The sequence below is a fragment of the Artemia sp. Qi Xiang Cuo genome, chromosome 3 (genome assembly GCF_049724085.1).
Source record: "Artemia sp. Qi Xiang Cuo chromosome 3, ASM4972408v1, whole genome shotgun sequence".
Lineage (NCBI taxonomy): Eukaryota > Metazoa > Arthropoda > Branchiopoda > Anostraca > Artemiidae > Artemia > Artemia sp. Qi Xiang Cuo.
Window position 1 is genome coordinate 48361502 of NC_142796.1, and position 15256 is coordinate 48376757.

At 33.7% G+C, this 15256-nt stretch overlaps 2 protein-coding genes across 4 annotated transcripts in view; one reads left to right on the forward strand and one right to left on the reverse strand.

Moving 5' to 3' along the window:
* Positions 1-15256, reverse strand: part of LOC148954204 (serine/threonine-protein phosphatase 2A regulatory subunit B'' subunit gamma-like) — a 251242-nt gene that overhangs the window by 167487 nt on the left and 68499 nt on the right. The window contains exon 1 of one of the 3 annotated variants that reach the window (XM_089086037.1): positions 4999-5070. The exons of the other annotated variants lie outside the window; for them this stretch is intronic. The gene's annotated coding sequence lies outside the window, so the exon portion shown is untranslated. Of the gene's footprint in view, positions 1-4998; positions 5071-15256 lie in introns of those variants that run through there. 3 annotated transcript variants of the gene reach the window in all.
* Positions 7152-11503, forward strand: LOC148954210 (uncharacterized). The gene is made up of 4 exons (XM_089087131.1): positions 7152-7473; positions 8507-8599; positions 9476-9541; positions 11098-11503. The coding sequence occupies exons 1-4, from the start codon at positions 7152-7154 to the stop codon at positions 11493-11495; spliced, it is 879 nt and encodes a 292-aa protein (XP_088943257.1). The 3' UTR covers positions 11496-11503.

Here is a 15256-nt window from a genome sequence, read left to right on the forward strand (position 1 = left end):
AGTCTCATAGTGACAGCAGTAAGAAGTTTGAAAGTGATGTGAGAGAAATTAATTGTGAGGAAAGAGAAAGACAAAAATATCTGCTTAACATTGTTGCATATAGAATACCAGAATCATGTGAAGAGGCTGCTGACATTCAAATGCTTGTTCAGGACCATCTTGCCCAATTATAGAACCTGCCATCTATGAATGTTCTGAAGCCACAGCGACTTGGAAACTATTCTCCAAAACCAGATGACTACCCTAGGCCTGTTCTTTTCCTCACAGACAGTTACAAGGTTAAAAAGGAGATTGTGACTAAATCAAAAGACCCGAAGGGAGACATGCAGTTTAACTTTGATCGCACAAAGGCAGAAAGAAAAAAGCAAAAACAGAATTCGACTTCAAAAGCCAGGACAGTAATGAAGCCTTGACTCCACTGCCCACTGAAACAAGCCCAACTGTAAATAGTTCATTTCCTAGTAGTGTTTGTGTTATGCTTTCCATAACACTAATAGTGATGCTTTCCATTTGTGCTCAAGCTCTAGCTCAACAAACATTAGTTACAAAAGTTTACCAAAAGTGATACATAATAACATCCCAGCCAGTGGAAAGAAAGTGTTGAAGCTGTTTTACACAAACATTGATACAGTGACAAACAAACTCCAGAATTGAAAATGGCAGCCACCACTAAAGATTATGATGTACTGTGTATTTGTGAATTGATAAGAAATCAATGATTTGTGAATTATAAGAAAAAAAATCAATTTTTTCAAAGCAGGTTGCATTACTGAGGCTAATAGTCTAAGGAAGTTCCTAAAGAAAAAATTAAGAAAAGCAGCTTCTAATTATTATAATAATGAAGTCAAAGATCTATATTCTAACAAGCCCAAGCAATGGTACAGAAAAATTAAAGAAATATATGGAAAAAGTCCTTCCGAAATTGATTTTCATCTCCCTGAACCCCCTAGTAAGACTGCCAATGATCTGAACTTGTACCTTGATTCCATCGTGCCAAGTCTCCCACATTTCACTGGCTCAAGTGCAACTATTCCTTCCAATACTTCCTTCCCCTTTATTTCTCCCTCTGATGTTATAATTAAAATTCTAAAGCCAAGAAAATAAAGTATTTGTCCCTTGGAAATTCCAGTTGGCTTAATTAAAGCCTTTTCAGACAAAATTGCTGAGCCTTTATCAATTATTTTCAACCACATCACAAAATTTGGTAAACTCCCAAGTTGCTGGAAACAAGATTTTATTACACCTGTCCCTAAAAACTGCGCCAGTCTGACTTTTGCCAACATTCGCCCCATTGCACTTACTTCTGTTTTTTCCAAACTTTATGAAGGTTTCCTCTGTGACTGGCTTAAGGATAAAATTTGTCCGCGTATTGACACCTGGCAGTTTGGTAACTTAAAGAAAACTTCCACCACTCATTACCTTGTGCACTTAATGCATACCATCGTAAGTAACCTTGATAAACCAAATGTCTGGCTGAACCTTGTCTTAGTTGATTTCCAAAGAGCTTTTGACCTGGTTGACCACACCACCCTAATTTGTTCACTCCTGGTTAACTTTAAACTTGATCCTCTGTTAGTAAATATTGTTATATTGTTTCTTTCAAATAGATCTCAAGTTGTTAAATACAAAAATATTTTCTCTAACCCCCTCCCTATATATTGTGGAATTCCTCAAGGAAACTTATTGGGACCACTTTTATTTCTAGTCATGATTAATGATATTGGTAAGGAATTCCCCCATAGGTGGAAATACGTGGATGACTTGACGATCCTCGAAGTATGTCACAGGAATATTAAAAGTGATCCCCTTGAAATTCTATCCCACATTTCGGATGAAGCTAAGAACCTAAATATGAAAGTAAATTCCACTAAATCAAATGTAATTACGATAAATTTCTTGAAATCTATTCCCGCCTTCCTTGACCCTATACCCCCAGATATTTCTTTGTCTTCCTTTAAATTACTTGGGGTTACAATTTCCTCTAATTTAAAGTGGGATATCCACGTGAAAGACATTGTCCATAGAGCTAATGCATCTATGTCTCTTCTTAAGCTCTTGAATAAATTTAACATCCCCCCATCCCATTCTTTAAGGATTTATACTTTCTTTGTGTGCCCAATCTTGAATATGCTTGTACAGTTTGGCATCCTGGCATCTCCCGTGATGAATCAGATAAAATTGAATCTACTCAAAAAAGAGCCCTAAGAATAATTTTTAAAGAAACTATGGTGCCACATTCACTCCTTCTAAAAAGGCCAAGCCGGAAACTCCTGAGCACAGGAGAGGAATGCTGTGCCTTCGTTTTGCAAAAAATGCAATAATAAACCGTCGCACGGAAAACATTTTCCCCAAAAGACACTCCCCATCCCGACACCGCCTGCCACGTACTGTTTCTGAACCCATCCCTATCTTGTCCCCCATCCGTTGTTTAACCTCTAGATATGAAAAAACCTTTGTCCTCTTCATTACTGATTAAATAAACCAATTGTTTTTTTTTTTTTTTTTTTTTTTTTTTTACTGGTGATACCCATGCTGGTGTCTGTTTGGCTCTTCCGTTCCCTCCCCTTTTTATAGAATCTCTTTTAAACCTTTTTAACATTATTTTTATCTCAATTTGTTTTTTTGGGTTTGTTTTAAGTTGTGCCTTTTTAACCTTCTTACATTTGACATTTTTTGTTAGACTAATGAATGGCTTTGCCTTTCTGATATTGTTGTTTTTGGCATTGTTTAGCCAGTTTTTTAGTTGTTGTGCTATTTATGTCTTTTTTTATTATATGACCCCGAAATGCAAATTTGGCCCTTCGGGGCTTGTGATAGCCATTTTCTTAAATAAATATCTCATCTTATCTAAGAACTCCAGCAACCCACTGGTAGAAAACCATATCAGGATACCTGGATATTGCCTGTTCTCAAATCTATCTATTAACTACAGAAGAGGCAATGCAATCTACATAAAGGAGGGAATACAGGTTAGAGATTTATCTTTCAATCATGATTATTCCCCATGGGTTGAGAGTATTTTTGTCAGTATTATTAATGAGTGAAAACCATTACTGATAGGTTGCAAATATAGAAGCCCCATTTGCTGAGATGCCCTTGGGTCTTACCAAGCTCTAATTCAGTTGGCTGAACAAGCATCCAATCCTGATAATCAGGACTTAATTCTTCTTGGAGACCTGAATCTACTGCATGTCAAATGGGTTGAGGGATTGGGTTATCAACAAAGTTCCATTGTCAGTAGCCCTTTTGTTGAATATTTGGGTAGCAATAGCCTATATCATGTAATAGAATAACTGACCCAAAAAAAGAGTAACCAGATGCCATCCCTACTAGATGTAACAATCTCTAACATCACAGGATTGTTAGTGAACATTGAGTACCTCCCTCCCATTGCTGCCAGTGACCATGTCTGTATCTACCATGACTTTCTGCTTAGTCAACAAACAAAAAATTTTACTAAACAAACTTACACCAATTACAGCAAAATCAGGGAGATAATATAGGCAGCAGAATAGGACCAATTGATTGTTGAGGGAGACATTGAGCTAGCCTGGCAAAATTTTAAGAACACTCTGCTCTAAGCTGAGACAACATGCACTTCAAGTTTATTTGTCAAGGCACCAAAAACATTGCCACACCTGGACCAGCTTATTAAAAGGGCTATGAACCATAAGAAGAAGGCTTTTTCAAAGCATAAGATATGCAAATGCATACACCACTGGGATCGTTTTGCAAGAGCAAGGAATAAACTGAGGCAACTGATTAGGCACTTCATAGCTGATTATGAAGATAACTTGGCATTGAACATCAAAGACAACCCAAAGAGGTTTTGGAGATATGCATCAGCTAATTGCAAATTTGCTGAACAAAACATTTGCTTCCAACTTCTCAGTGGACCCCCCAGGGTGGTTGAGCACCCAATGCCAACAATTTACATCACAATGGACAAGATTAAGAAAAGACTGAGTAAACTAGATCCCAACAAAACTACAGGCACAGATGGTATACATCCCAGGATCCTTAAAGAACCTGCAGATATAGTAGCCAAGCTGCTCTGTTTACTATTCAAGCTGTCCCGTCAGACTAGTAGCCTACCTGCAGATTGGCAGAAAGCCATAATTACTCTGATATCAAAGAAAGGATCTAGAACCCAGCGTGAGAACTGTCAACCCATTAGCCTGACCTTTGTTATGGCAAAACTTATCAAAGGGACAGTCAATGATACAATCATAGCACATATGACCAAGAATGAGCTTCTTTTTGGTGGTCAGCATGGCTTCGGGAAAGACATGGTCTGAAACCACATTTCAAAAAAATCTAACAAAAAATAACATTTACACTTACTATAAACCCAGAAAAACTATCAGTCCCCAAATTTATCAAGGTAAAGACCCTACCAACAGTAGACACCCAACCAACAGTGCTAATTCACAAAAATGTAGGAGGGGGGGGGGCCAAAAAGATTTTTTTTAATGAAGAAACAAAAAAAACATTGAGCAAGCACACCTAAAACAGGGGGGGAAGCAGCAACATTCCAGTAATTTTCAAAATCTAGGGAGGGAGAGGGAGCAAGTCCCCCCTCCCCCATTGGAACTTCTCGATGCAGCAATGAAACCAAACTGTCCTGTATATATGTAAATAGTGATGATCCATCATGAACTGTAATATGAATATTGAGTCAATGTTACCTGGCAACATCTACAGGTTCTTCAACCTTAGTTGCTAGAAGATGCAATTTAAGGTAATGAAAGATTAAATATTAGGTAACTGCTTGCAATTGGCAAAAATATATATATTCAGAAGAAAAAAGAGTACTTGCAACATAATAAATATTTTTGTTTACATAAGAGTGTGAACAAATAGCAAACACAGGCTGAATACCCCTGGGAATTAAAATTCAAATAACACCACTTCAAAATCCAGGTAAGTGAGCCAAACACCAAGGAAAGCCAACTAAAAAATGACATCTAGGGCAAATATAGGTAGAAAATAACATACAGAATGTAGAAAAAATGTCTTTATATCACAAATTAAGCTTATATTCTTGTGTTTAATTGTTGCAACACTGAGTTGCTGTTGAGTTGCAATAATCAAAAAAATCATTTTGAAACTTCTAGGTTGTCAAAATGGTATGTTTAAGGAATAGAACAGGGTATTAAGTTCTGATTCTAGAGGTAAATTTGTTTGTTAGCTATCTTAATACTTTGTTAATCATAATATTTATCAAGAAAGCTTAGAATATTGTGCTGGAATTTTGATGGTATTCTGAACATAATCAGAAGATACAATCTGTATCTAAATTCTTCATAATACTGTATCTGTAACATCTCAAGAACAGCTACAGGTATTAAGTTGAAACATCCAGAGCATGCTGAGCAGGAGGGTTGATTAATATTTGTTTATAGGCTAGGCTACTCATGGTTTTAACAAGATGGGGAATATAATTCCTTCTTCCCCATAAAAGCCTAAAAATTATGCAGATCTGCATTAATTTGTTTGAATAATATTCCTAGTAGCCTACCTAGCCATCTTAAGCACTATATCACAATTATTATTATGTTGTAAGATTTGGTCCAAAATATAAATAGCAAGCCAAAATATTGATTCTTAAGGAAAAAAACAGAAAAGATTTGTTAGATATATACCAAATCATATTATTGAGCTTCAAATGAAGTGAATATACCATTTAATGCCTTTTTTGGTAAAGTTCTACGAAATCATATTATTGAGTTAGGACTAAAGTGAATACACCATTCAATGCCTTTTTTTATGCTGATTACGAATATAATAAGCATTTCTATCGGAAATGAATTTCAGCCCCCCCCCCTTTATCTGCCAATTCAGGGTTAGGTTAGGTGTAGCCTATATGGGGGGGGGGGGCTGAAATTCATTTCTGATAGAAATGCTTATTATATTCGTAATCAGCATAAAAAAAAGGCATCGAATGGTGTATTCACTTTAGTCCTAGGCCTAACTCAATAATATGATTTCGTAGAACTTACCCCCTTTTTTTATGCCAATTACAAATATAACAACCATTTCTATTGGAAATGAATTTTAACCCACCCCCCCTATATACATCAATTCAGGATATATATTTGCACATATGGGGTGGGGATTAGGTTAGGCGGGGGGGGGGCTGAAAATCATTTCTGATAGAAATGATTAGGCCTATTATATGCATAATCAGTATAAAAAAGGCATCAAATGGTGTATTCACTTTATTCCTAACTCAATAATATGATTTGGTATATATTTACCAAAGATTCAAATAGCTTTGGAATTAGCTGATGGCTGAGGACAGGCTTGTTAGGATTGGCTGACTATATCCTAGCCTAGAATTTTTTTTTAGAAATTAGCTGGATTCTGAGTAGCCTACCATAAGAAAGCTTAAAAGGCTACTGTTTCATCTTTGGCTTTTTTTTTGTAGTGGCTCTATTATGGCAGAGGGGTTTATTTTCGCCCACTAGCAAGTGGAGACTTGGTGGGGAAGCTACTGACCACCCAATTGCACATGATCTCTAGACAACACTGTAGATAAATTATTAATCACCAGCTCTGGAGCTTCTCAAGGAAAAAACTCGGTATTTGTTTAGCCTTGTGTGGCATGATAAGGAGATATGTTAAGAAAACTAATTCCTACTTTAAAATTTGTATGATGGTTCTAGTTCTTATATTATCCAATGGGAAAACCTTTATCATCAAGTCTTTCCTCTGGAAATCCTCAAAAGAGAATAAGTTTCCAAATATCACCACGTTGAAAAGTCAATGCTTAAGGTTTATGTAAACTATGCATGTTTTTGACCATTTTTAAATAAACCGCGTGCAGTCTTCAATTTTCGACTAAAGATGACAATTTTGGTACTATTCGATAGCTCCTCCATTTGGCAAGCGCGTCTCCATTTGGCAGATTCTGCAAATCTGCACTGCCAATCTGCAAATTTTATTTCAATGGAGACTTCTTTTCCGTCTCCATATTGGCAGTTTGCAGATTCTGCAACCTTCGACGTTGCTTTTTCTGCAAGATGGCAGAATCAGGGATAATGGAGATCAGACTTGGCGAATGCAAAATAACTACCGGACAAATAAAAGACTCTTGTAAATATTTTCAGAAAAGAATTTTTAAAAGAAATTGTTGATGATTTATGAAAATGGGTAAAACAGCTAAAGATACAGAAGCTATAAAGGGTTCTAGAAAATGGACATCAGAAGAGGTGATTGTATTAATAGAAATATGGAAGGATTTTTATGACCAACTTTGTTCAATGGCAAATAAAATTCTTATATGTGAGGAAATTGCAAATCTGATGGTTGATAAAGGCTATGAGAAGAGATCCCCTACAGATATAAAAATAAGACTTAGATACTTAACAGATCAGTACATTAGAGTACGACCCAGATCTTCTGATACAGGGAAAGGTGGAGATGAAAAGCCAGCATGGATATTTTACAGTCAGGTGCATGAAATCTTAGGTAAGATTCTTTCTTAAACTTGTTATGGCTAATGATACCTTTTTAAGATTTTAGTGAAACTTGCTTTTATAGGCATTGCTGCTTTCAAAAGTGTTTGCTCAGTCTCTTCTAAACCAAGTGCTGTAATACTGAAAAAAGTAGCCTACCATCTCATCCCCTTTCAACACTATTTGTAAATATAATAGGCATCCTTGCCCCCCTCCACCTTAATGGGGCCAGGGATAAACCTAGGCTCTTTATAAAACTTTACAGGTTCTGTTGAATTTTACTAGGGTAAAAGGACTTTACTAGGGTCTATGACAGTCCCAAATCTCAAACTTATATCTACAAAACTGCATATGTGCTTTGGCTGTACCTTACTGATTCTATTAGCAGCCAAAACATGGAAAATGAAGAAAAAACGGGTTTAAGAAAAAAAGAAATGTCAAAAACAATTAGGCTATGTTTCAGGTTGTAAACTATTGTGGGTAGGCTTTTGCTATATTTGTTATTAGTTAAAGTGTTTTATTTGAATTATGCTTAGCCTTCTAGTTATAATATTCAAAGACCTAAATTTTAAATTGCAGTTCACTGTGAGGTCTCTAGAAACTGACTAAAATAAAAATGTAGAATCTTGCAACCTAAAAAGTTGTTGGACACACTATCTAGTATTTAAAGTATTTATTATGAATCTTTATAGTTATGGATTATCTGATTTTTGTATGATTTCTTTTGACTATGTTCTATTTTCAAATTTATCTCTAAGACTAGGCACCCCTGCCTACTACTTTCTAGGAGAAACTTTGTATTGGCCCTCTTAAACTTTTGTTGTAAATGGAAACTCTTGGCATTAAATTAACTAAATGACAGGGCAGAAAAAATTGCTGACCAATTTAAATTTTCTTGAATACCATATAAAAAAAAAACTTTAGATATAAAAATATTCTGAGTCAAATATAAACAAATGAAAATCTTGTTCCTAATATGGCTCTGTAAATACAACAGTGACAGCTAATACCTTTTTGTTTGTGCTTTATATTTTTCAAATTTCTAGGAGTACGCCCAGCTTTCAATGAAGAAATTGCTGAGACACATGAAACATCAATTGAAGCAGATGTAGATGATATATTGGAAAACCATAATCAAGGTTAGTAATTAACTTGTACAGTATATATTTTTGGAGTGTTTTCTTAATTTTTTCCCAGTAATTAGTTCTGCTGGGATCAATAAAAAAGAACTCCCATGGGATCTTTCGAATTCATAAATCTTTTCTAAGAAATGACTTTGGACAATTAGCTTGAATTGTGGTTGAATAGAACTATAGCTTCTGGAAGGAAAGGGTTTTTTTTCTTATTGAGGCAATGGGATTCCAACTCTTGGCATGACTATGTGTGGCCTAACATTGTTATATTTATAATTGTAAATACAACGTTTTATTTCCTTTTTCAAACAAATTAAAAAATTGAAAAAAAGCAACAACTAGGAATGGAAATAATTAATGGCTGAAGTATTTTGTTTTTACCATAACAGACATTTCAAGACAGGTTTGCAGCACTATGAAAGGGTTTTGGTAAGATATGCAAAATATTGGACCTTTAAGCCACCCTCTTCTGTTGCCATGACTGCACTGAAGTCAAAACTTCCATTCTTGTTGGGAGAAGTCTGTAAAAATGATGCTTTTCTTGATTATATCCAAAACATCACAAATTTTATGGTAAATTGTGAAATATTTCCCAGGAGGGGAGGGAGTAAATGTATTCACAACTTATTTTTAATAAAAACTATTTCTATTCCTCCCTCAAAAGATTGATACCAAATACAATATTTGCTAGTTAAAATCTAGTAGAAAAGTTGAAATTTTTAAAATTTTTAAATTGTTATTTATAAAAAAAAAAAAAAAAAATTGAATTCAAAATTTGACGAAGTTAAAATTATGTAATTACGATTTATATGCTTTTTTATATATATCCAATGTTTAGCTAACCCCTCATATATATTTATATATGTGTATTTTCTGTTTAAGGAACTCAAAATGCAAATCCAGGGCCAAGCATTTCAAGGAAAAGAGAGCTTAGCAAAGATGATACCAGTAAGTATATTCATGAAGTCTTACTAATATTAGTAAAGTAAAAATGACTTTGTTGCAAAAGCAATTGGTTCATTGCTCCAATATTTACATTCTCCCATCTTCATTTTTGGAAATATTATTAGATAGAGAATTGGAGAGTATTTTCCTCTTTTATTTGCGTCATAAGATACCCATTAGTCAGCTACTTGCCAAATCAATAGGTCAAATAGTGATAAAAACTCTATTATTTATTTATTAATACAGGAAACGTAAGAATAATGCTGGTCAAATAGAATATATTGCTCTTAAAGAAAAAGCCAAATAAACGACAAAGATAAAAAATACATTATTTGCTTCATAAGATACCCAGTAGTCAGTTACTTGCCATATCAACAGTCAAATAGTAATCAAAACTCTGTTTTTTATTTATTAACACAAGAAACATTAGAATAATGCTGGTTAAATAAAATATAATACACTCATAAAAAAATCCAAATAAATGAAAAGGATAACAAATACACAAACCACAGCTGATGAGATAAGAAATACACAAAACAGTGATATTGCTGTATGGTTTGATAATTAAAATTACAAAAAAATGGCTGAACAGAAATTTATGGCTGAACACCATTATATTTGTCCAATTTTACAGGAGCATAATATTTTGGTGAAGAAATCAGTTCTGATGAAGAAATCATTTTTGGGGTCTTCATAATTCATCATTCTTACGTAACAATTTTTGATAATTGCCAGGATCATGGCACCTTATCTTATGGAATTTAAACTAAAATTAAAAAAACTGAGATATATTTTCAAGGATTTTTAGGGTAGCTTTATATTTTGAAAACCTTAATTTGTTTTTGTTCCAGAATACAGTTTTTAATTTGTAAATAGGTTAAACCTTCTGCTTATAATAGTTTGTACTTTTCAAACATGTCTGTAGGGGGGGGGGGGTAATTCCTTAATGTTAAAATTGAAGAACAGCATATCTCTAATGCATTTTTTTAAAATTATGCTCAAATCCTATTATTGAGCACCTTTTCACTCGAAACGACACAGAGTAAGGCATTAAAAAGGGGAGAGGGGTTGAAAATGCTGAAATTACAAAACTAGCACTGAAAATACAAGAAATACCAACATTTTCCTTTTTCTATCCTGTATTTACAAAAGACACTAAGCTTTAAAATCAGTGGCCTGCACAATCATCCTGTATAATATATATAAAAGTCATTAAACTTTAAAATCAGTGGCCTGTATTATTACCACGTATAAAATATTATGCAAAAAAAAATATAGTTCCATAAAGGAGTAATCACTACATATTTTTTTTTTCCTTTCTTTTTTTGTGACTTTCAAAAACATAGCAGAAAGTAAAGAACAGGTTCCTTATTGACAGAGCAGCGAAAAGTAATTCAGAAGCTTAGGGAAAGTGTCATTGTCAATCATGTATTTACAAAAGGCACTAAACTTTAAAATCAGTGGCCAGTATTATTACCCTGTATAAAATATTATGCAAAAAGCAAAAATTTAGTTCCATAAAGGAGTAATCACTACATATTTTTTTCTTTCTTTTTTAGGTGACTTTCAAAAACATAGTAGAAAGCAAAGAAGAGGTTCCTTATTGACAGAACAGCAAAACCTAATCCAGGAGCTTAGGGAAAGTGAGATTGCAGAGAAGGAAGAGAGGAAACAACTCTTTTCTTCATTCTTTGAAACTCAAAAACTACTATTGGATGCTGTTAAAAAAAATAATGAAATTCTAGAGGAAATTTCAAAAGAAAGACAATCCAAAAGAAGTGTGAATAGCATGCATAGCTACCATCACCCCAAAATGAGCAATGTGAAGGTTCTTCAAACTAATTCTTGCAATTTGATGGATGATATTCATATCATTTCCTCTGCTCCCACAGATGCAAAGAGGGCAAATAGTGTTAACACAGTAAAACCAAAATTTATGATTATTAAAAAAGAGTAGAAATAACTGCTGCTTGTTTTTTTAATTGGTAAGCATATAACTGAATAGTTTTAGATGTTATAAAAATTAAGGTGAATAAAATATAATTTGTGATGGAAAATTTTGCATGTTCTCCTGGAATTAGGATCTCTTGCTTAAAGGCAATTTGAATTTATATATTTATTTTTGTATTACTTAAAGCCAAGACAGTTTCATTTTAATTGGCATCTTAGGAGACATTTTTCTACACATAAAATGATGTTAAATTTCAGGCGGTAGAAAACTATTAATTTGACAGTTCCAAGGCAATAAATACTTTATCCCCATAGGTAAAACAACTTTTTAATTACCAAAATAACAGTTGCACTAAACAAAAATTAGTGACACACTCTTGACAACTGAACTCACAAATTAATAGCCTTCTCTGGTTGAATTTCATGGGGTAGAAAACTAGTAATTTGACAGTTCTAAGGCAATAAATACTTTATCCCCATAGGTAAAACAACTTTTTAATTACGAAAATAACAGTTGCACTAAACAAAATTAGTGACAGACTCTTAAGAACTGAACTCACAAATTTATTGCCTTCTCTGAGCCCAAAAATGACTCACTAAGGCTTTTCGGACATCAGATCCACTTGTAGAGACCCCCTGGTGACTTTCATGCAGGAATATTCTAGGCTGTGCTCCAATAACCTGGACACTGTTTACCCTGCAATTCTGTAAATGCCTTTCAAGGCCAGACAAATAATTTTTCCACTCCTGCAACACTTCAAAGTTCCTCATTGAGCAAAAATTATTAAGTGCTAAAGCTACTACACACACTTTATTTTCTGTCCCAAACTTAAAGTTTAAGCTATAAGCAAGCCTTGGAAATCTGGTTTTGACATGGCCAAATAGATTTTCAATGACCCTTCTTGCTCTGGACAACCTAAAAAAAGAATCTATTGCTTAAAAGAAACGAAAAAATAGCCCTGAAGTCTCAATAGTTTTCTAAAAAAGCAAAAGAAACAGTCGAAACTTGAGTAAAGGGTTCTTAATTTTAAACCTTTAATTTATGGTTTGTTAGAACATAATATGAACAGTAAAAAAACAAAACAAAAAAACAACTGGGATATAGTGAGGAAAAAGATTCGATAAGAGACACCAAGTTAGAATGAAGTTAAAACAAAAAGAAAATGAACAATATTAAAAAGACATGTTCTTACAATCTAGAGCTTTGGATAAAATGTTTTACTATATTTTTGCAGTACATGATTCTTTATAATGACCGGGTATTAAAGGGAGATACTATCTTTGGCAAAATCATCTAAAATATCTTAGGGCATGACAAATCTAGGCACTGAAATAAAATTAACTTTCTTAAACATATTACACACAAGAGAGCTGGGTGGTTGGACACAAGCATCAGAGCATAAGACCTACAAGAGGGAGTTTCATAGCCTACAAGAGAAAGTGACACAGTCCAATGGTCCTAAGGTAAGGTCTGCACATATCACTGGGGTCCTTTATCTCAGATCAATTCATTGACTGGCAAGAATCATGATTTTACTTTCTTTTAGAGAAGGATATAAACTGCTCAAAGAAAATACAAAAATTGTTTTGTTTTCAATAACTTTCAACCAATTTGCATTTTCTTTATAACATTAAAAACAGGGTAAACCAAAATTTAATTCAGATTATGGATAGAATAGAATTGCACCTATGAAATAGTAGCAAAGTGATTGGTTTTATTCACATGTTAAAACTGTGAGAGCAGAAAGATAGCATACCAAAACATATGCAGGGAATATAAACCTTAAATACCATGCACAAAATTAATAATTTGTCTTTAATCAACAATGTTCAACCAATTTACATTTGATTTTTCATTTGTAAAACAGTTTACACAAAATTTTCAAGATTTAATTCAGTATATGGATAGAACAAAATCAATTATGAAAAAATATTAAAATTTTTTGTTTTTATTGACAAACTAAAGGAAAGCAGAAAGATAGCATACCAAAACTTTCACAGTAAACATTAATCTTAGATCTTTCATTTTTGAAGCCATATCAATAACAGTATTTCATTATAATTAAATTTTTCATTTTGTATTGTCATTGTCCTAGGGCTTTTAAAACAATTAACATTATTGTTATCATTATTGATTTTTCTTTTAATTTTTATAGAACCAATTAGCTTCTGAGCTTGGAATTCTAACTGTTATTCATTTAGGTTTAATAACATAGTTAAGTGTTTAAGCTGTGTAGCTATACTAAGCTGATAAATATTTGATTGATTCTGAACATACTATTCTGAGAAATTTACTTTAAAAAAAACAACAAATTACTTGCTTTAGAGAAAACATGGACCTTAAATCCTCTACATCTTTTCTCTACTCTGTTCACAGTAACAAGAAAAAGGAAGCCATTTGCTGGTTATGCTTAACAACAAGTTTAACAGCTTTATTTTTTGTTGTAGTATGTATTGCTCATTAAATAAACTGTCAAATATAGCAATTTTATTCCAAGACCTATAGTTTTTAATTATACTGGCAAATTAATGATATTTTTTTTCTAATTTAACCTATGAAGTTTCTAACAACCAAAAATACTTTAAAGAAAGCAGACATGAATTGGTCTGCTAATGAAAGCTCAAGAAGTAGACTATAATCTTTGGATGAAAGCTTTGGAGCCTAGAAAAAATGCAAAAAGCTTACCTTTTATTAAAAAGAATTTCTTCTGGCTCAGTTGATTGCTTTCTAAAAGGCTTCATCATCCAAGCCTCTAGTCTAAAAGCCCCATCCCCAAGAAGATGAAATGGAATCTTGACACCATTCAAATACCTTGAATAGCTAGGAAAGAGAGTGCCATACATAGCTTTTTGGTAAATACTGGTGGACATAAATGCACCAACATTACTACATCTACCTAGTATGCCTGCTTTAGCATACAAATATTGGTACTTGGCATCTGATATCACAAGTATATTCACACTATACCAGCCCTTAAAATTATAATAGTCACTTTGATATCTTTTGGGAGGGTGGAAAGGGACATGGCAACTGTCTATAGCCCCAATAGTCATAGGAAATCCTCAAAGTTCATCAAATTCCTTTTCTTTTACCATTAATTGTTCCAAGCTGGTAGGCCATTTGATTAATTCTGGCAGAATAACTCTCAGTGCAGCATCTATAAAATCATGAAAGCACTTCCCAAAAGTACTCCTTCCCAAGCCAAATAGTGAGCCTACTGTTTTATAATCACTGTCTGTTGCTAAAATATATATGGAAACAACAACTTCTGTGTCCACTCTAATGGCTGGCCTGAATTTTGCGTCATTTGTTTGCATAGCATTTTCAACTTTATTCACAATCAAATAAAAGATGTCCCAGTTCATTCTGAAATAATTGTAGAACTCAGCATAGGTATACCTTTGACGAATATTATCCCACCAATCGTGAGTTTGGGGCATAACCCAAATTCTTTTAGAATAAAGCTCCCTCCTTAGCCTTTGCAGCTCCATGAGCTGTGAATTTACATTAGCTCTCCTCCTTCTAGACCTTGATAAATTAGTGAAGATCGAGTTTGTTATCATAGATAAACTCTGCAACAAGATCATTAATTATAAATTTGATTGAACAAGACGCATCTGAAGCATATCCATTGTGTTTTTTCTACACCCACGAATCTGTTGTTTAAATATTTGGCCGAATGACCGCAAATGGAGATGACAATGATTGAGGATTCGGCATTCTGGCAGATTTGCAGAATCTGCCAAATGCAGACGCGCTATGAGACT